This window comes from Phaethon aethereus, assembly GCF_964289735.1.
Source record: "Phaethon aethereus genome assembly, chromosome: Z".
Lineage (NCBI taxonomy): Eukaryota > Metazoa > Chordata > Aves > Phaethontiformes > Phaethontidae > Phaethon > Phaethon aethereus.
In genome coordinates, this window is record NC_138577.1 from 55,729,186 (window position 1) to 55,752,018 (window position 22,833).

The window sequence follows — 22,833 nt, forward strand, 5'->3', positions numbered from 1 at the left end:
AACCTACAGTTTATAGAAGAAACTAATTATCTGCAGAAGCTGATTTTTGGTTGTATATTATTTTACACTATGTGATTTTCTGCACCTGCTAATTTAAAGCAGAGATACTTGCTGCTTTTTTTGCTCTTCTTCCTTATATTCTCTTTTCTCCCCCTCCCCATATACTGTACACCAAGCATTACGAACGTAAGCCCAAATATCCCAGACAATCCAGTGAACAAAGCTAGTGTAATGCACTGGTGTGAGGTGTGAAATAAAAAAAATGTCTCTCAATCTTCATCAAAGTTCTGTTGTAGAAGAAAGTTGGCAGCCAAGTTTTCATTCTTCTCACAAGCAAAATATGCCTGTATCACAAGTCCTTCAGGAAATCCTAATGCCTTTAACTGAAGAAAAGAAACACATTTAGAAACTACAAAGAAGCTTAATATACAAAATGTATGTCTAGTATCTTGAGATGCTACTTAAGCAATTACTACCTTCTTGAAACAAATGTTGCTGTCTAGCTCAATACAGCCTTTAGTGAGCAAAACTCACTCAGGTGTTGCTCCTGTTTTTAGTAAACAGAATTCTCACTTGAAAAAGTGATTTGAATGAGTCTAATGAAGCACCATAAAATATGTCACTTGTCTTTCACTACCACAGGAAGTCACTAAAACAGACTTGGGTCACAGTAATGTCAGGGAGTAATGACACATTGCACTGCTGCAGAAAAAAAAACTTGACACAATGCCCATTTTAAACTATTAATGTTTAATTAAGCTCAGAATTTTTAACAATAGTTTTCTGGAGCAAAAGCTCCCAGCCTGTGATCACTAGTAGGTAGCCCAACACATCACACTAAGCCATACTTTCCATTGTTCCATCTGGATTTTCACTTTGAAAAGAACTGACTGCACGTTGCAGCCATGAGAAATAAGCTGAGAACAACCTGTTTTTCAGAAGTCAAGGAACTAATTAATGTCTGGGACACAATGACAATAGGGGATGAGAATACTAGAGAAGAGCTTTTTACTGTGCCAAGGGAAATGAATTTAGCCTGCACTTAAATAAAATCAAGAAACCAATCTTTGTTTTAGCCAAAGGCAAGTACATACAACCATTTGGAGATTTTCTTAAAAACCTCACAGAACCTGCAAAGCATTTTACATATAGGGCAGATCAAATCTCTGCGAGAAAAACTATGTCCTATTATCCCTTATCAACCATTCTTAGATTTAATTTCGTGCTTACAAACAGCATGAATGTGTCAGCTGTAATATTATGACATCTAAATTTTGAAGTGTGTCTTTCATGGAAAGGGGAAGAAGCATACAGGTCTCTGTTGAGTTTTGGAACAGGTTGTAGAGGTAATGCTCTACTGAAAAAAATGGCCTTAAAAGGAAATGCAGACTAGAGAAGATGATCTGTGAAGAAGTATGTGGACAAACAGTTTTACTAGACTAATTTTACTAATGGTCAATTTCCTTGAGATCTAGAAAATTAACACCTATGTTAAAATTGTTCTTTTCTGATGATCCTTTTGCTTTGACAGTTTTGCTTGACAGTGACAAACACTGTCTTTGATATACAAAAACACTACTACAGTATGACATAAGTCTTTGCAATTTGTTCTAAGAAAAAAATCTCAGAGGCATTGCCATCTATGCAAATCCATATTTAGTCATGTAACACGCAGTATTTATGACTGCAATACATCGTCCCCCAAATCTATTTTTATAGACATGTTTACATGTATTTTTAGAAAGGTATAATTACCTAATTCTCATGGATAGACAAATAACTGCGTTAAGTAGTGACTTCAACTAATCTACTTAACTATGAAAGCTCTTACTATGCAAGTACTTTGCGAACGGTGCTCATGCAGACACACCTTCATACCTGGAAGCCTATCACAGCACCATCTAGAACAGTCTGAGGCTTTTGCAAGAGGAATTATTGCCTGAGTTCCCACTCCTGAGGGAAACCATTCAATCATCAGTTATTACAGATAGCCTCTGATCACTTAAGAGGCTGTGCATCTACTAAGACAGATTCAACAGATTTTACTCAACTGCTATAAAGCAAGAAGAGATGTGATTTGAAACAGGACTACAACAGTATGAAGTATGAAATACAGAATATTAAAAATGCTGCAGAACTACTGAGCATAAACAAAGTTTAAGTTAAGGCATAGCTTAAGCATGCACCAGAGTCAAGACCTTACAGCAACAGCCAAGCAACATTTCAAAGAAGAAAGACTCACCCTTTCTATAGCCTCTTTTTCCTGAGGTGTTACTTGAATGTAGTTCAGATGACCATTTCCAGCTTCTGCTACTACTCCAGAGCTGGGACCATCATCACTGCCACTTAAACCTTGATGGGACTCTAGAACTGGCTCATTCAGCATATGAATAAAATGTTCTTGGTGCTGGCTTATTTGCTGTGATGCATTGGAGAATAAGAGAAATAAATATATCAAAATAAAGCATGCTCAAGCCTGCCAACAGGCAAGTAAGAATATTTATTTTCAGTGAACGAAGTCATCAAAAGAACATGCATAGAGAAAAGTTATTAAATCTAACCATAAGAAATGCAATTTCATGTTTCAGTTCAATTGGAGTGACCCTTCCCTCTTCCTGATGCCCTTTACACCTCTTAAAGAGATCAGACTCATTTCTAATGTCATAGAAAAAAAAGTTCTGTACAGAAAAAATTTCTGAAAATCCAACAATAGAATGTTGTAACTGCTGTTAACTATCCCAGTTAACATCAACATACCCCTTTCTTGTAAATCCAAATCAAAATCAGCAGCATTATTTTGTTGTTTTAAGATTCACCTGCAGTAGTTGAGGATTTTCCCGTCCAATTTGCTGCAGCAGTGCCGGTAACAGAGAAGGATTCTGCTGAATAATTTGTCTCATCTGCTGGAACTGAGGCTGGTTTCGTAAAAACTCAAGTGGATGTCCTAAAAAACATGTTATCTCATTGATTTCCAAAAAGTTACCAAGAGTCTTAGTAAAATACATACCTACACTATAACTTAGACTGAAACAGGACATGAAAGTGGACAAGACACCCCTCATTGAAGAACAGAAGAGCTTGCTTCCTCACAGTAATTTACTCCAAGTTTAAGCAAGAATTCTTTATACTAAGGTTAAACAATGCATTTTCTTTTCACCCAGCCTTCTCAAGATCCAACAGCCTTCTGTCCTTGATCTCCAGCACTTTTCTCTTATGTCTCATCCCTGAGTAACCTGAGACACCTATCCAGCCTTCTGTCTTGTCTCTATACCTACAACAAGAGTTATCTACCTTCTGCAACTGGTCAGTTCTGTCTTTGCCTCAACTGAGTCTTGCCTTCCCATATATCCTTTACTGTTAAGTACTGCCTTGAACGCAGTAGTAGCAGAAGCGCTCTGAAATACCCCATTCCCTCCATTCTCTCTTCATGGATTACGTCACACGTGCCTGTCACTACTACCTGTATGTTTAACACTATGGCCTCTATCAAGGCTTACATCTTGAACACCATCTTTGCCTAAGGTAGAGCTTTCCTATTCCTCCTTGATTATGCTCCCTTCATGTATTAATTTCCCTTTAAGACAGAGTTCTTTTCAGTAGGCACCAACCACTCTGTCCACGTGCTGCACTGTTGAGTGAGAAGTCCGAGGTCATGGGTAGGTCTCAGTTGCTACACCTCACGGCCTTATTACAGGTTTCTCCCTCGATATTCCAACCTCCAAGCAGTAAATGCATTAGTACAGTCACAGTCAACAGTGCATAGTTAGCCACAGAAGTAGGAAGCCGAAGTTTAAGTGAAAAGAAAACACAACCTCCTCCATATTTGTCATCTTACATTTAAATCCAAAATACTGAATCAAAGCAAATGTGGAAGTTCACAGCATTTTCAGAAACTTCACACTTTACTCCAGATACATCCGCATACAGGCCATTTGTTCCAAGCAAGTACCACACTTGATATTGCCATGTTACAGCTCTTAATACAATTCACTCTGATCAGTTCAAAGCACCAGGAACTTAAAATTCACTGAAGCAGAGAATGCTTAAGTCGGTATGTTTATCACACCCTCTCAAATATAAAGTTTCTTACCTCCAAATGAATTAGTACTCGTAGATATAGTTGCTACTGCTGCCGCGACAGCTGAAGACTGAGAGGCACCAGTGCTTGCTGCTTGAGAGGGTTCAGCCACAGCCTGATTATCTCCGGGTATACCCTAAAGCCACAGTTCACATAATTACCCTACAGAATGCTAAAAGGTATGTTTTACCGCATGTATTATTTCAGTTTCAGAATGAAGGACAAAAATAATTAATGCTTTCACTGCAAATACAAAGCAAGATACTGTGATAAGTATGCATTTACAACTGTAAGAGAATAGTGTAGAAAGAGTAATTTATTTTTTTGCAAGAAAAGTATGTGGTTTGTATAGTGAGGTAGTAAAGCATTCACTATATCAGTTTAAAATACATTTTACTCCATAAACAAAGACTTGCTTTGAATCCTGTTCTAAGATATTCGATATGAGTGAAAAAGTTAAACTAAATATAGTGTTACAATAAGTCAGTATTATGCAAATAAAAGATACATTACAGCAACAGAATTACAGCACACAATGCACACACTGAGATTATAGATGCCATACAATTTAGCAAGAAATTCAGATATAAAGAACATGGCTCTTTGGATGTTCTTCCTCAAAGCAACAGCATGACAACTGTTATCTACTGTATCTTACGTATGAAAAGCCCTGTATGTTACCAAATTTTAGCAGTTAAAAAACCAGTTAACTTGAATTTTGCTTATTTTCCATGTGTGAACAACTTTATATAGGAACTAATTGCTCAAGGGGTTGAAACCGACAAACCTAAAAAAGAATAATTATAGTAAATTAGAATGTGGGTTATAACACTGAGACAGACCTTACCCTATTACCTTCCGCCTGCGTAGGAATCCTTCAAACTTCCCACACCTAACCATGCTTTCCTCACTATCACTGAACTGCACTAAATTTGTTGTTTCCATCCTCCTCCCCGAAGCCTAGAAACTTGGCATGGGACCGACACCAAGAAAGATTCCTGTATCACTACAAGCCCTGGTGGTACAGGCAAGGGAAGTTGCCCGACAGGAACCCAAGAGAGGCAGACTTCACAGAGCAGTAAACCTCCTGATACACACAGAGCGACAGTGGAAGGAGCTATGCTAAACCCAAACGAGCAAGACTATACAAGACCCTCTACCTCACAACACTCACGTTTCCAGGGCATCAAAAAAATTCTGTTTTCCTACAGTCTTCCACCATATTCAGTCCAGAAAAGACTGAGAAGGCAGCAGCATCACAATCAAAGTTGTTGATATGTAAATACGTGCTTAGGAGGGGGACATGCTACCTACATGGTAATTGCTGCAATCCAGGTTGCTGATACCTGAACAAGAGGTAAAGAACAATTTCTTCGGGGACCACAACCACCACAAGACCACCCGAAGGACCCCACAGGACAGTGTGGAATATGTGCAAAAAAGGAGGGAAGTTATGTAAATGACTTCTGGGAACTAATCAACATAAGACTTCTTCCAGGAAATATAATAATGAATATATGAATCATGACATGTATAAAAACACCTGCCTCTCATGAATCGGTATGCATGTTAGGTGGAAGAATTCCCCATGCACCCAGCACCAAGTAAAGAATGCCTGCTCTTTAATACTACATTGGTGTTAAAGAATTCTTTCCCCAACTTTTCAGTAGTAGTTTCTGGCACCCCAGCTGGGACACTGCTTCTGAATCTCAACGGATCCGTGGGATTGCAGGATCTCCAGCCAGCACCGAGCGATTCTCAGAGAGAACCTCCGATCCCCAGACCGAAGAGCTCTGAGCAAGACCCCTGAGAAGGTAAAGGCTTTCTTTTCTTTAAGGGATATTAAAGGTTAACGGTTGCCTGCCCATAAGGCACGGCAGCAAAAGCCTTGCAGGGTTGGGCCATAAAGGTGCCCAAGGGAAGGATTTCATCCTATCAGACTTAAGTCTGTAGGATACCCAGGTTTGGAATTTGGAAAGGAGTGGGTTAGAGTCCCATTGAAAATGATGATGAGGATGATGCTAGTAGTGTGAGCGGGACAAGAGAAAGTGGTCGTAAGCAAGCCGATGAGGCTGGTGGCAGCACAGGAGGATCAGGGGAAAGTAGCTATGAATGGGGAAGGTGACTTAGTGGGGCAGAATAATTTATCTCAACTGCAGGAAGAACAAGGGGGAGACAGGAAGAGACAAGGGGAGTTATTCAAGCTCCCCTCCAGCAAGGAGTTGGAAATAATGGGCCAGTAACAGTTAAGGTGTTGTTTTTGATAACAGACCTAAGATCCTGGAAAGAAGCAGCACATAGTTACAGGGAAGACCCAAAAAGGGTGGCTAAAGTGTTTGAAACTATAATCGGGACCCAAGATCCTGACTGGATTGACTTGCAGGTAATATTAGACATATTGCTATTGAACTGGTATTGAAAAGAAAACGGTATTAAACACTGCTTGGAAACAGGTAGAAGAGGCATATGCTAATAGGGATTTGCAGGGAACAATAGATCAGAATTTTCCTGCTGCAGATCCAGAGTGGGATCCCAACCAGCTGGGACCCCTGCAGGTTTTAACAAGATATGAGAGATGGATACTATTTGGCTAAGGCATGGTATGCCAAAAGCGATTAATTAGTCCAAATTATATGAGGTTAAACAAAAACCAAACGAATCCTCGTCCACCTTCATGGAGCAGTTAAAAGTCACTGCCAGGAAATACACTAATCTGGACCCTGAAAAAACAGAAGCAGCTGTTCAGTTGTCTATCTTTATGGGACAACCAGCCCCGGATATAAGAAAGAAGCTTCAAAAACTAGAAGGGGATTTGAAGGAAGCTTCAAAAACAGATTCAAGGGATTTGGGAAAGATGTTAGAGGTAGCGTGGACGGTTTTTAATAATAGCCAGAAGGAAAGAGACACAACAGGTTCAAAGGGAAAATCTAAGAGAGGGGAGACTTACTGCTCCTTTAACAGGGGCTCCTAGAGGAGCCTATAGAGGAAGGGGAAGCACAGGAAGGGGTTATCCAGGGATGGGAAGAAATAGGGGAACAGGAAGATCACCTCCCTTTGTGCAACCTCGACTTGCAGAAGATCAGTGCACAACCTGCAAAGAAAAGAGGCACTGGAAAAGGGAATGCCCTCAGGCTGGGAACCTAGACCCAGCCCTCCAAGCCTTTAAGCTAATGACATTAGATGATGAATCCTGAAGATGACCAGAGAAACCATCCCCAGCTGAACACTGGTTACACTAAGGCTGGGGAACGATGTGGTAGAATTTTTAGTTGATATAGGAGCCACTTATTCTGTGCTTAATAGTTGTAAAGGAAATTTTAGCCATGAAACTGTAAGCGTTGCTGGTGCTACAGGGAAATGTGAAAATCAGCCCTTTTGGCAGCCCTTAAAATTTGTTAGGGCAACAATGTATGACTCATCAGTTTTTATATATGCCCAAGTGCCCAACACCCTTGATGGGAAGGGACCTATTGAGCAAATTAGATAGAAAGATAACCTTTAAGGATGGAGAGATGCAACCACTATACCTGAATCAAAAGCTGTGGAAGCAAGAATTTTTATGTTACAGGACATACAAAGTCTGGAGAAGGAAATTCCTGCAGAAGTACAAGATGCAGTAACACCCTTGGTATGGGCTAGTGGAATCCCAGGTCGGTCCAAATTGGCAAAACCAGTTAAAATTGTTTTAAAGTCTGGAACTAAACCGGTAAGACAAAACCAGTATCCTATTAAGTGGGAAGCTAGAAAGGGGTTAGAAGAATTAATAACAACATTTTTGAATTATAGGTTACTGACAGAGTGCAAATCAGAATATAATACCCCAATATTGCCAGTAAAAAAGCAAAACAGCAGGGAATGTAGATTAGTTCAGGATTTAAGAGCTGTGAATCAGATTGTTCAAGATATTCATCCAATAGTAGCTAACCCATATACCTCACTGACATCCTTGAAGGAAAAACCTAAGTTGTTTACTGTACGTGATCTCAGGATGCTTTCTTCTGCATGCCTCTAGACTAAGACAAGGAGGTGATACTCGCCTTCGAATGGGAAAGCCCCATGACCCAGAACAAAACAGAACTTACCTGGATGGTGCTACCTCAAGGGCTCAAAAATATTCCTACAAAATTTGGCAACCAACTGGAAAAGGAGCTGGAGTTATGGAAAAAGGAAAACCCAGAGAGAACAATACTGCAATATGTAGATGACATTTGGTGGCTGCAGAGACTCTGGAAGAGTGTTTACAGATGACTGTAAGCCTGTTGAATTTCTTAGGACAAGGGGGATATCGTGTATGAAAGAGTAAAGCTCAGGTAGGGAAAGAGACTGATTTATTTAGGTTTTGAGATTTCACAAGGACAACAGAGACTGGGAGCCGACAGAAAAGAAGCATCTGCCAAACTCCAGAATGAAGAACTGCACAAGAGCTGAGGGCATTTTTGGATATGGTCAGATGGTGCAGACTGCGGATTCCCAACTATGGACTATTGTTGAAACCTCCATGAAACTTTGAAGGGGTCAAAAGAGAACACCTACTATGGACCCCTGAATGCCAAGCAGCCTTTAAGGACTTGAAAAAGACTTCGATGTCAGCACCTGCATTGAGACTGCCCAATTTAGGTAACACTTTTCAGCTATTTGTACAGGAACAACAACATCTTGCCCTGGGAGTGCTGAGTCAGAGACTGGAAACATGGAGAAGAGCTGTGGCATACTTCTACAAACAGTATGACAATGTGAGTAAAGGATGGCCAGGATGTTTGCGTGCTGTAGCCACAACTGTTCTTTTAATCAAAGAAGTTAGAAAACTAACAGTAGGGCAAAGAATCACGTTGTATATTTTGCATATGGTGATTTCTGTCTTAGAACAAAAGGAAGGGCATTGGCTATGTCCAAGCTGGATGCTCAAATACCAAGTTATCCTGTTGGAACAGGATGATGTGGAACATAAAACCACCACAGCAATCAACCCCGCAATGTTTTTGAATTTGGAGATGAGGCACTCCGAATCCTTGCACCATGATTCCCTGCAAACCATTGAACATCGTATATTCAAGCAGACAAGATCTAAAAGATGAACTGTTAATTAGTCCTGATTTGGAGCTGTTTACAGATGGTAGCAGCTTTGTTCAAGATGGAAAACAGATGGCCAGATACTCGGTGGTCACAACTACAACAGGTAATAGAGGCTGGGACCCTCCCTATTAACACATCATCCCAGAAGGCAGAGCTGGTGGCATTGAGACAAGCCCTGAGGATAGTGGAAGGGAAAAAGGTAAATATATGGACTGATTCAACATACGCATTTGGGACAGTCCATGCACATGGGGCTATCTGGAAAGAAAGAGGACTGTTGTCAGCTCAAGGATCACCAATGAAATATAAGGAAGAAATTCTCCAGATTCTGCAGGATGTTCAAAAACCTAAGGAGATAGCAGTAATGCATTGCAAAGCACATCAATTTGGACACACTGTGGTAAACACAGGTAATCAATTGGCTGATAAAACTGCTAAAGAGGTGGCTAAGCAAAGCATTCTTGCATTGGTACTAGTAAAACAGGTTGGACTCCCAATTCTGAGACCTAATTCTAGCAAGGTAGACCAACAATTGGCATCACTGTTGAAAACAACCACGAAGAGGCTTGGTTCATAACCCCCATGAAACAGGTCATTGTTCCACCGCAGATAATGACTGAAATTGTAGGAAAAAGACATAAGGAAACACACTGGGGTAGTGAGGCTATGATTTCTAGTCTTCAAAATTCTCTTATTTGTAGTAGGGATGACTGGGATAGTAAAGTCTGTAATAGCAAAATGCCCCATCTGTTTAAAAAAAATAATCCCATGAACAGGAAAAGACCACCCCCAGGGAATACTAAGCAAGGAAATTCCCCTGGAGCTTATTGGCAAATTGATTTTTCCGAATTATCAAAACAAAATAATTATAGATATCTCCTGGTGTTGGTTGACACCCTCTCAGGATGGCTGGAGGCTTTCCCCTGTCGCACCAACAAAGCTAGGGAAGTAACTAAGCTATTCCAGATGAAATCCCAAAAACTATATTTGTATATATTGGTAAAGGGTGCAAGAGCCCCTTGTGATTCTACATTGGCGGATGATATGACTATAGATGTAAGTAATCACTCTAACATTTGTGTTTGTAATTTTACTAACATTAAGGGATGTGACTTAAATTATTCTGCTCCTGTTGTAACTTATCAATTACTACAGTCTAATTATACTTTATTCTGAGATTTTTTACCTGTCCCTACAGGAATGAATCTCACTCGGGTAAAGCAACTTTTACGACATGAGGATCTGAAACAGCTGTTGAAGAAGGTTCAGGAGAATGGACAAAAAACTCTAGTTACTGCCCATCATGACGTGGAAGAAATACATCAAATGGCAGAGACAGTAAAAAAAGATGGAGAACATCAAAGATGGGACTCTCTTTTTGGGTGGTCATCAACTGCTACTGGAATTCTAAACAAAATACTACACCCTGTCTTCGTGTTAATACTTATTATATTATGCTTTATTGTGACTCTTATTCTTAATGTATCTTGAGATGTGTATTTACCCTTAATTATGGCAATCTAGGTGAGAATCCCAAAGAGACCTTACTTTGGAAGTCTCAAAGGGGGGAAACTGTCACAATCAAAATTGTTGATATGTAAACACGCACTTAGGAGGGGGACATGCTAACTACATGCTAACTGCTGCAATCAAAGTTGCTGATACCTGAACAAGAGATAAAGAGAACAATTCCTTTGGGGACCACAACCACCAGAGACCACCCAAGGGACCCCACAGGACAGTGTGGAGGAGTATGTGTGAAAGGGAGGGAAATTATGTAAATGACTTTGGGGAACTAATCAACATGAGACTGCTTTTTCCAGGAAATATAATGAATATGTGAATCATGACATGTATAAAAACACCTGCCTCTCACGAATTAGTGTACATTAGGTGGAAGAATTCCCCATGCACCCAGCACCAAGTAAAGAATGCCTGCTCTTTAATACTACATTGGCATTAAAAAGAGTTCTTTCCCCCACTTTCTGGTAACAACAGCACCAGCGTAAGTGAATATATTTCACCTGCCTCAAATGAAGGCAGCACCCTTCAGTTTGGGAACCACAAAACATAAGGAACAGGATGGGTAGAAACAATCACAGAACTTCAGTGTAACCAGACAATGAAAAGGTTTGGCAAAACTACCACAGAGATCGCTAGTAAGTAGTGTAGATTAAAATCCTGCTATAACATGGTCTTCATACGATAGGGTCAAAAAGGACAAATGAACAAAAAGGACAAATACACAGCTAATATAAAGGCCACATCTAGGAAGGGAGAACAGGATAGTGCTCCAGGCAAAACTTTGCCCTACCTGTGAGATAAAACAGCACATCAAGGTATAAATCACGTAATCATTAAATCCATGTTTAAGCCACTCAGAGGAATAAATGCAAGTTTTTCGCTGTCACAGACTTCATTACCATTACATGGCTTGGTCAGCTTGCTATGCATCCCTACCTCCACAGAAGAGGAATAAAATTTCATTCATGACATAATTCTGTAGTAACTCTTATGAGTACCTTACAGAGCACTGCGGAAATACCTTTTCCCATAAAATCAGTCATTTTTGGGAATTTAAGTGTAATGTAGGAACCTGGGTTAATCTTATGAAATTACTGGTTGATTTTACCCATTCACAGGCATATGTTGTCACTGTAATCTGTGCCCAGATCAAACAGCTCATGCTTGTTTAAACCTTAAGTTTGCTCTTGAATGGAAGCACTATGGAAACTAGCCCAACCAAGTTTACTTAAAGATGATTTGTCATCTTGATCATCTTAACTCTGAAATACAAGCTCTCCAAATAACCAAGACTGTGTACAATTGTAATTAGACAAAACCAGTGAGGTGTATGCACCTCATTCATACAGCTATCTAACAGAATAAAGCATGACATCAATTCACATATAATTAATTTTGAATGTAAACATTGCTTGGACAGCAAAAAGGCCATTTGTGCCTTATGGTGCATTAAACAATTGTTTACTGTTTAAATGAGCACCAGAGCAGTTTTTAGCTGACATTGCTCTCCACAGGGTAATAATCACATCAGGCCCAGCCCAAGGAATGTACACATTTAGAACATAATAGTTCCAATTGGAAGGGACCTACAATGATCATCTAGTCCAACTGTCTGACCAGGCCAGAGTAGACTGAGTGCAACCATATGATTGGGTTAATGTCAACATAGTGGTGACACTGTTTAATTTAGGTCTGATTACTTTCTATGCCTTACTAGTCACCCACCTCCAGAGGAGGGATTGATAAGAGGGACTTCAAGGAGACATCTTGTTACAAGGAAGATAATAAGGATAGAAGAATGCTACTGGCCTGAAGTCAGCAAAAATCCACAGTAACTGGGGTAAAGGTAAAAGCAGCAGGGGGAGATCACAACCACCGACTTGATTGAGGGTCTATACAAATTTGCCCCCACCACCTGTAAAGAGCATGTGTGCTGATTTACATGGCAAGCCAAGCTAATTTAAATATCACAAGCCAATAGCAAGTGATATGGTGATCACTAACCAATGAACATAAATTTGGGTGGGTTTTCCATTGTTTCTGCTAATCATGCAACAGGATAAATACACTGTAATTCCTTCCTGTGTGTGCTAGCTTTGTGGAATTATCCCCTAGCACCCAACTTTGTGCAAACATGAAATAAATAAATATCTTGTCTCTGTGTGTAAGATCAGCTTATTGCACACTGGGTACCGGACCTCCCTTGTGGGAACACACCAGGGCTGAGCAACAGTTAACATGTGTTAAAGACATCGTCCAAATGCCTCAAACACTGAGAGGCTTGGGGCATTGGCTACCTCTTTAGGAAGTCTGTTCAGTGTTTGACCACTCTTGCAGTAAGGAAGTTTCCTAGAAATTTCCAAACTAAGAGGCTGTAACAAATGGTCTGGTTGTTGGAGGAAAGACAGGACTCCGTCCTAATTAAGGGTTAGGAAATCCTTGGGTCAAAACCAGATCTGAATCCAAATGTCTCCAAAGACGAGTCTGGGGCATAGTAAAAGAAACTGTCTTTTGGAATCAAGACCTCCTTCCATGACCACAGCTCACTGACATAGGATTATATCTAGATCATCAGCCACGAAATTATGAAAGCTAAAGAGCTTGTCATCTGAACCATGGACAACAAGTGGATTCTTCAGGGCTCATTTAAGGAACAGCCACACTTTAAGCATAAATACTCTCCTGGCATTTTGTTTCCAACACTTCACAGGTACCTTTGGTGTACTCATTCTTTAAACCTGGATGGTAGCATACACTTAGAGCTCTCAACATTCTAATCCTACCCTGCAGATTGTATGAAAAACAACATTGATAATTGTTTGGAGATGACTAAAGGGTCAAAGAACAGTGTCATTAATGGAGCAGTTTTAACTAAAGAGAAGTTTTTTTTATGCAGCAGGATGGTAAGGAACATGTTTAGACCCCAGCAGATCAAGAACCGTTAGAAAGACCATTTGCAGCAACAGGATTCTTCTAGAAAGAAAATAGAAGTCTGTTTGCTAATATGGTCTCTAGATTGTAGACTGTTCCTTCCCACTGACCTTTCCAGGACAAAGAAGAGTAAGAACAAAGAAAAGATATTCATAGTAAAAGGATAACATGAAACAGAAAGTGATGAACTTATGTAACAGAAGGACCTACTTTAAACACAGGACCTACTAAGGCAGTAGAAATGAACTGTTCAGACCAGTCAGACTTAATCTATTTGACAGACGTGCCATGTGTCAAACTCCACCACAGAGATGCTCTATTTCTACTCAGGACTTCCTGAACAGAAATAGGCTAGAGCAGGGAAATACCAGACTGAGTGTAGAAGCACTCCACACTGTACATAATTGTTACATGCACAGCAAGCCCAACCCTTACAGACGGCACTGGATTTATGGCATATGTACAGACTAAAGAAACAGTAAAATCAACATTTTTAAGACATTAAAAATGAATGTTTGAGATTCCAGACTTAGGGCAGATGGGAGCTACTGCATTTGACCTTAGGGCAAGACAATATTTATCATTTTGTTGGCCTAATACTAGATGAGAACTGAACTTCTTTCAAAACATTTGTTGTCTGTTTAAAAACTGCAGGTTACAAAGTCTTGGGATCATTAATGCAAGTAGGAAGCACACCAGCGACTTGTAACTACTGAAGAAAAATGTTGTTAACAAAAGGAAAGTTTTATAACTGGAGGTAAAGATGCCAGTTTTCTTATCAATCTATCATAAACTCAATCTGCATGTATTTTGCAAGTATTGGTTCAAGATATCTTGCTTCAAGATTTTACCAAAGTTCAGATCTGGAACAAGGAAAAACCACATCAGAAAAAGTGTTATGCTACAGTGAAAACTAAACTCACTGGAAATACTGATTAAAAAACAAGCTCCCAGATGGATTCTCTGGTGGTTACAAATTCACATGTCAGATTAAGGTATACAATGAGAAGTAATCCAAAAAGCCCCTAAAACAACTCACAAGATTTCCATTAAAGTGAAGCTACTGTTCTATTTCTTTTCAGGCCAATGAATTTCATTTCACCCTTCGAACTATATTTATCAGATAAGAAATTGCTCCTTTTCCAAAACACTGCTTAAATTAAAACACCAGTTAATTTAAGTACACTTCAAAAACTGTGAAATGTTTCTGTTTGGAAAGTGTTATTATCAACATTGTGCATTATTAGTAAAAACGATGAACTGGAACTTAAAAAAATGCCCTGACACTAATACAAAAATACAGCTAATGCTGTCACTAAGATGTGACACAAAATCATTCCCTGAGCTAGCTATAGGTAGTTAAAATTATCACTGTAACTGGACAAAGTTTACATACATATCCATATAAATCAACAAAGAATAAAAGCACAGAAGTGATAGAGGTAGTTAGGGATGAAGGCAGTATTTCCTACAACATAGTATGACCCACAAAATCTAAATCTCAGCCTTTCAGATGCTTGGAGATGTTTTTAAGGGAGAAGCCACTACCCGAGTATTCACAGACCAATCAAGGAGTCACACACACCACCTGAGACTTTAACTACTAGGATCAGAGTCCCTCTGCAGTGGGAAACTCCAGTGAGCTGAGTGCCCCTTTCAACTCCCCCACACTCACTCACTGTCGGGCACATCCTTTTCCCTCAGCCTCAACCCTAGGTTTACCAAAGCAGAGTCTCTGACACGAAATACATATGCCAGATGAATGTACTAAGTGGTATGGTGGCAATGAACAGCTTGAGCTGGGTGCCCTCGGAGAGGGACCCTGAACAGAAGAATCTCATGGCAATTATACCCTTACAATCTAAGTTTCCCTCCCCTTACAAGACAGTTCAGTCCAATAGCGATATTTGGGTCTGGGGTTTTCTTGTTCCTCACTGGATCCTTTCACTGTCTCCAGGTGGGCCGTTCTTTTCTTTTCTCGAGGAGGCAACTTCTGCTGATGAAGGTGGCTAAGTTATCTTCCTAATTTACACCAATTTTGGGGCCTTCCCTCATGTAGCTAAGAGTTCAGTATAAGTTCATCAGTATGTAGGTAAAAGTTCACAGCTTGCAGCCTAAGGCTTTTTACTAATGCTATACAATGGATTCCACCTGAACTAAGAAGTGACTCCTACAACAATGCTGCTCCTCCTACAGTAGGAGTAACATGTATTACTCCTACTGATTGAATAATATTCAAAATAACAAGTAAATTAAAGTTAAAATTATTCATTAGTGAGGACAAAAGAAAGACTGAAAGAACAAGGTGTAAGTAAAATAAACTGCTCACCATTAAAAGGTATTCCACTGCTCTGTCAGGATTGTTGAAGCTGGCCCTCAGCGCTGCAATTACTTGCTCTCGTTCGTAGCCCATTGACATGATCTCAGTCACCATATTCTCATAGGACTGACCTGTCACTAGAAGTAACATGACCACCGTTTTAGGAGAATAAGGCAAAAAAGGCACAAAAAAGTTTCAATGGATAAATTTCATTTCTACCCAGATTGGAGTCATTCATTGAACAGTAAAGAATAGCTCATATTAAATTTGCCATGGTTCTGTTGCTTTAACTCCGAAGATATCCTGGTGGTTTCACTATACATTTGATTGTAATAGTAGAGAGTAATGAACACAATGCAAACTTCTATTGAAAAAAGCAGCACTTGCGATACTTCTGTACTTGTAACCAAAATCATTCCCTCTCTATACTCTCATCTAAGGTCAACAGCATCCTCACAGCTCATGTTCAATTGCTGATGTAATCAAGAAAAGCCTCCTGCAGTGTAAGTTTGGAAATTAAACTTTCTAGGCAGAAATCTGCCTGTCAAACTGTTACCCATTAAGGTTTTTCCAAATAAAGACATGCTATGGCTAAATTGATGACAAATAGTGATGACCAGGCTACAACTGTATATTGCTACATGCTGATGATGAAGATCAAAGTCATTTAATCAACTTAACATGGGCCAACTCAAGTCAGGCAGAAGACTTAAAGTTATATGTAGGGAAGTTACTCAAGACTTCAATGGGGTTTCAAGAGATCAAGTGATCTCATTTAATTCATGTGTATTTGACTAGACATCCATCACATCAAAACCCCCACCTCTACAGCATAAATGGACTGAAGCTGACCCCCACCTGCAGCCATTAAGACAAATCGGTACACACACTGTATATGGAGCAATTTAAGGACAACTGATCACTATGCTAATGATATCGTAGGGAATGTTATTCTTTCTTTCCATAATCTATTTCATTTCTCTTTCTTAAAAGTAGACAGCAGGTTTAACAATTCAAAACAATAACTATTCTATTATAAAATAGTAATTGAGCAACATCTTTAAGGTTATCTTCCCATGCAAAAAACAGAAAGAAAACAAACCCATGCATTGAAATAAACATCTCCTTCCTTCAAAAAAGCTATTTCTGACCTCAGTGGAACCCTACTACTGACTCTGTAACACTAGCAAGTTAGTGTCAGGATAGTTAAATAATTAACAGTCACCATAAAAAACAACAAATAAAAAAAAAGTACAGGAAAAATACTGCTAGAGCTACTCTGTTAAGACAAGTCAGTCACAATTAAAAGAAACAAAGGAAATATCAAGTTTTATTCCCTTAGGGAGAAGGTGTTCAACTCAAGCCAACATTAATACAACCACATTGCTTTGTTTTTAAAGCATGCTTCTAAGTAATCAGTGGATGTATGACTAAGGGCAATATACTCAAAAACAAATAATAAAACAGCCCTAGCCCAAGGATACTTGTCCATTATCCATAAAGATAAATAATGGATTTAACGACCCTTGACTAATTTTAGTATTTAATGTTCTGACTTCAAAATAATAGTGCCAACCTGAGTTTAAGGAATGGTAGTTCATGTCTTCACATACAACTACAAGATCAATCATTTTACATCTACCTTCATTTTTTCACAGACATAAAAAAAATCCTCGCTCTAAAGATACGTTATTTCTGTACATAACTTGAGACACAAAAATTGTCCCAATACAGTGATTTTGCTAAACTTACTGCTCATGTTCTTTCTTACACATCACTAGTTCACCTTTACTATTGCTAACAAACTAATCAAGGTAAACAGCAGACAGAACACCTTCTACCTAATTAGTTACTACTTCAAACATTTCTGTAGTGCTCTTTCAGTATAAGATATGTAGAGACTAGAGCAATATGAGAGATTTGGTACAGAAAAAAAGATGCAAGGTCAACTTGCTCTGGACAGACTGCTTCTAAGCCAAAGAAGGAAACAGAATTACTGCAAATTGAGGCACATGAACCCTATATACAGTCTACTTACACAAGTAATGCAAAATTAAGACCAATAATAATATTTCAGGAATTGCACACCAGCAATGTCATGTTACAGAGCTAGGTCTATCTCTACATGGTGCTACTAGGAATGTTGGTGAGATGAATGCTGAACTGATTCTACTGTTCGTTTTTGACTTTCAAATAACATTTTAAAGCCAGATTAACTTTCAAATCCAGCTCATGACACTCCCTGCAATAATTCTTGTCCCATGCCCTAAAGAAAGCTTAGGCTGCTCCAGTGAAAGACATGGTTGCACAGGAACTGCAATATTTGCAGATCTTCATGTAGCACACAAAGTCACATTGTTTTTCAGTCAGCATATTTAACTGAAAACAAAAGCAATTCAGTAGAAACCAATCCGTTTTTAAAGTGAAGACAATTATCTTCAGATCATGTAACTGAGAAGCCACAGCAAGAACATGTCTAGGATCCTACTTAGGATGTAAAAACATACTACATTAATTCCTGCAAGCAAATTCCTTTTAAGACAGTTTGTAAAGAAAAAGAACCACAGAGTTCATGCCTATTGCCTTTGAAAACTTTTTTGGCATATAACCCCTGCAGTGTGCTTACCCTGGAAATTACACTTAATGCCTGTTCTTTCCAACCTGTTAGTGACTCGTGAGTTTACTGTATCAGATACAAATCAAAGAACTTCCATATAAAATGGTGAGGTGATGCTCTCCTGTAACATTGAAAGATTTTTTTTTTCATATAACTGACTCAAGACCACCAGCTTACTTAAACTTGTTAGTCATTATTGTTAACATGAGTATTTGTGATGACCACATCTTGACTACTAAGGTATAATGAATGGTTAATGAGGCCTGCAGCACCTTTGGTAGCAGCAGTCACTTTAAAAATTCAACAGAAGTCAACTGTTTGTCTCCTACAGTATCTATCAGCTATTTAAGCTCACACATTTCTTCAGCCTAAAACAGTATGTCATAACATAAGACCTAAGCAGCAGTTAGGGAGACTAAACCAATTGGTTACCACCAATACAGGTAAGACATCACTACTGCTCCTAAATCACCTTGGTCTGCTTAATCACAACATCTGCCTCCAATATATCCACACAGCCCTAGACAAAAATGTGAAACTCTTTAATTAGTTTAATTTTCTGTACCAACTTGCAGCTTAATGTTTGGAGAGCTAAGACAAAATAAAAACCCCAACTCCCCCTTATTTTTGTGTTTTAATTTGTTACATTAAAAAAAAATATCCCCCCGCAAAAAAATTAAGTAGGAGTAAGGAGGTGTGGGTTTGCCTAGTAACTACCTAGCTACCAGAATCAACGTACGTGAAGGGCAGAACTTTCTATTGGTTTTACCCTGTTTATTCCACTGAAAAACAAAGACACTGTCAAATGAAAAGTGAATTGAGTGTAAGTATATGGAGGCATTCACTCCTCAACTCAGCCAGCAGCAGATTTGGTGAATTTATCTAATTAAATGTGTCAAAAGACAGCACTGTCAAAGCTGGAACAAGTGAATAACAAAGGCAGGCATTTTATCAGACCTGCACACTGGGAAGCAAAAGGTGAAAAGAAAAGCATACACATATTTATGTCCAGTCTTCTATTTAAGCCACTTCAAACTGAGTAGTTAGAAGAGAAATTAAGGCAAACAGGGGAAAAAACAAGGAATGATAAGGATCTTCCTTTTACATAACAAAAATATATGAAGTGAAATATTATTCAGTAAAATTTTTGATGCTGGTTCTAAGATACCAACTTCAGGTCTTAAAGAAGAGTAATTCGATTATAACTTTTACAATGACAGATACAGAAGAGAATGTCAACATCTGCTAATCCGTCATTTGTTTCTGCTGCACCAAAATAATGTCTACATTAAAAAAACACTCCACTTACCAAGTGCACTTATAGCATCCTCAAAAAGATTTGATCGAGATGTATCACCTGTTGTACTGTAAGACGAAGACAAGTGCAATGGTAATTACAAAACTTTGGAAAACTTCCTGTTTTTCAAAAAAAAGAAGCAGCAGCTATAACTCCAATAGCCCCTTTTGTTTCTAAAAAATGAACAAAGCTTTCCAAAGAGCTCTCTTTTGGTCTTATAGTGAGACCACGTTTTACAAACTTACAATACTACCATTTTTAACACAAGGCCAACCTCCCCCCCCACCCCCCAATAGCTTGGCTCTTGCCCATCTGCTCAGGGATTAGCCATCTGCTTGCTTGAATGCTTTAAAGGGGGGGAGAACAAGGTAGATTTTTCAAAAGCGTACAGCAGTCTCAATAACTGCTTCCCCATAGACACTGGTTTGACCCCAGTGAGGACCAAAGGAGGTCAGTGGCAAGCACTTATTAAATTTTCAGTATCCTACTTTCCCAGGAATATAAACTGCTAACGTTTGCAATTACTCCATCTCAAGTTATGAAAGCTTTTAAATTACAGGATTAAAGGCTCACCTCATGAACACCAAGAACACAGAAGCACAACACCAGGCAGAGGAACCCCAGTTAACTCAGTCAGAGCCAAGGGTGCCCCTCTCCTGGCTCCTCCTCTGGGCTGCAACTTAAAGCATCAGCCTCTTCATCTCAGAGTGACACCCCTAAGGGGTCAACAAGAGAGGCTCTCCAAGTCTCCTTACAGAGACTGCCTACAGGGTGGTGTAACTCACCATGGGGTGCCAGGAAAAAGTGTTCGGGGATTGTGCAAGACTTATTATGGGGTATCTAGGGGAAGAACCAAGGGCAGGGAAAGAAAGGGAAGCATCAAGGCACCCTGCAGATGAAAAGCATGGGTAAAGAGAGTGAAAAGAGGAGAGAAAGGGCCAGTCACATGTAATCAGTACTTGCCTGGCCATGCTCTGCACCTGAGCACGAGCCCATCCTGCCTTCTAATTAAATTCCATTTCTAACTATTTTTCATGCTAGGGGGTCTCTCTATTGTACATGCATGTGTGTGTATGGAAGTCTAAGTGCCCACAACTGGACGGGGAACCATGAGTCACAGGGATACACACATCTGTGGAGCCAGTGACTGCAGAGACCAGACACTGTGGCAGTCTCAGTACCAGCAACCGGAGAAGAGGCTACAGAGGAACATGTGCCTGGGGTGTTGACAACTGAAGAGACTAGAGTGCGTGCATATTCTGTGTGGATGCATACGCCGACGCGTGTGTAATCACCAGCAAGCATCAAGCTTGACTGCAGTGAGTAGGATAAGATGCTTGAGAGCTGGGTATTGAACAGCTGTAAGTCAAAGTCAACTGAAGCGTCTGAGAGAGATACTGCTGGAAAGACTGTAATATCTGGGGGTCAGCTATGGTAAGGTCATAGGCCTCACCCAGCTAGTGGAGAGACCTGTTCCTGTGCCATGAATGAAGCAACTGGGAGACCAGGGGATCTAGGGACTAACTACCAGGTTGAGTGAATGTCTACAGCCAGTTCCTGGATGGATCCTCAAAAAGAATGTATCAGCAACTGGAGCAGGGTTGCAGGGCTCAGGCAGTCACATGTCCAGGTACCAAAAGCCTGGGAGACTGGGAGATCTAGGGGCCAGCTATCAGAACAGCCTGTCTAAGGCCAGCTACTGGAGAAATTCATATTGTTCATTTGCATGTTTGTACATATGTATTTTGCACTAGTGGGCTTTGCCTTGAGTAGCCAGAGGGAACAGCATGCGACTGCTGGTGTTGTGTCATTGCTTGAGTGCTGTTTTTCTCCTGCCTCTGTTGACCTATGCAGCCAGACACACACACATATATTACACACACACACATTTTGTGTGTAGGTATGGGAATACATATTCAGTCTTGATATTTGATAGACCTAGGGACACGGAATTGCAGCAGCCTCGCATCTATCAGGCTACCAGAGTCATCAACTCTTATCAGGAAGTGAAATATCATCAGGTTAACCTGAATCAGTTTTCAGAAGATGCCGCTAAAAATCTGACAAGGCATTTACAGAGCTGCATTTTTTATGTTAGAAAAAACGTGTTCCAACAAGAACGCTTCATTAGTATCTATAACCAATAAGATTTACAACTAAAAAAGATCAAAGGCAAAACAGGACACCAGCTTTCCTGGTCGTGGCTCAATAAATCTTCACCAGCCTTCGTAATTTAACTTCTAAAGCAAATGAGAAACAAGGAGTGCTCACTGAAATCAAGGCAGGTGGTAACTACAATGTATTTGCTAAATTATTCTCTTGCTTTCAGTTAAGTATGTACACTGAGGCTCCCTTACTGCCATTTTACAACACTTCAATCTTTAGATGGAAAACCTGGAAAGCACTGTTTCAGTATCAAAGATTTAATCCAGTCTTTGAACCTACTGGACAAACTGAGCAGCAAAAAATCCCACCTATTAACATTTAAAAAACCCAACCAAGTTATTTGACTGAAATGAAGCTTCATGTGTATTCCACTTCTCAGAACTGCAAAATTAAATCATCAACCGGGATATTTAGTCCAATAAATTTGTGGTAGCATTTTCAACATATTAGGTAATTGCACATTTTGTTTCTTTATTATCAAATCAGTATTTGATGTTTACATACAAACACTTCAAAAATTCATGTCTTGTGCACCAGTATTCACATAAATAACACAAATAACTGAAAACCTGTGTATGAAAAATGAGGACTTGATGCTATGCTGAACTTCAAGGGCCATTAAGTTACAGTTAACAAACATTTTCATCCCATGTAATACTTGAGCAACTTAGTGAGCAAAAAAAAAAGGCCACAGTATAAAAAGGGGATGAAAGATCTAAATTCAATTTGATTTTTTTAAATGTAGAGAACTGAGGTTAAAAGCTACTCAAACTCCCACAACTATCTGCAGATGGGCCAAGGAGCATTCAGAACAAATAAGCTTGCAG

General features: G+C 39.5%; 1 protein-coding gene across 1 annotated transcript in view; it reads right to left on the reverse strand.

Moving 5' to 3' along the window:
• Positions 1 to 269: 269 nt before the first annotated feature.
• The window catches only part of RAD23B (RAD23 homolog B, nucleotide excision repair protein), a gene marked incomplete at both ends in the record, with an annotated part of 46,558 nt that continues 23,994 nt past the window's right edge, over positions 270 to 22,833 (reverse strand). Inside the window, 6 exons of the mRNA XM_082012952.1 lie at positions 270 to 383; positions 2,243 to 2,419; positions 2,817 to 2,944; positions 4,091 to 4,214; positions 15,936 to 16,063; positions 19,853 to 19,908. Of these exons, the coding sequence (XP_081869078.1) occupies positions 270 to 383; positions 2,243 to 2,419; positions 2,817 to 2,944; positions 4,091 to 4,214; positions 15,936 to 16,063; positions 19,853 to 19,908 (727 nt within the window). The remainder of the gene's footprint in view (positions 384 to 2,242; positions 2,420 to 2,816; positions 2,945 to 4,090; positions 4,215 to 15,935; positions 16,064 to 19,852; positions 19,909 to 22,833) is intronic.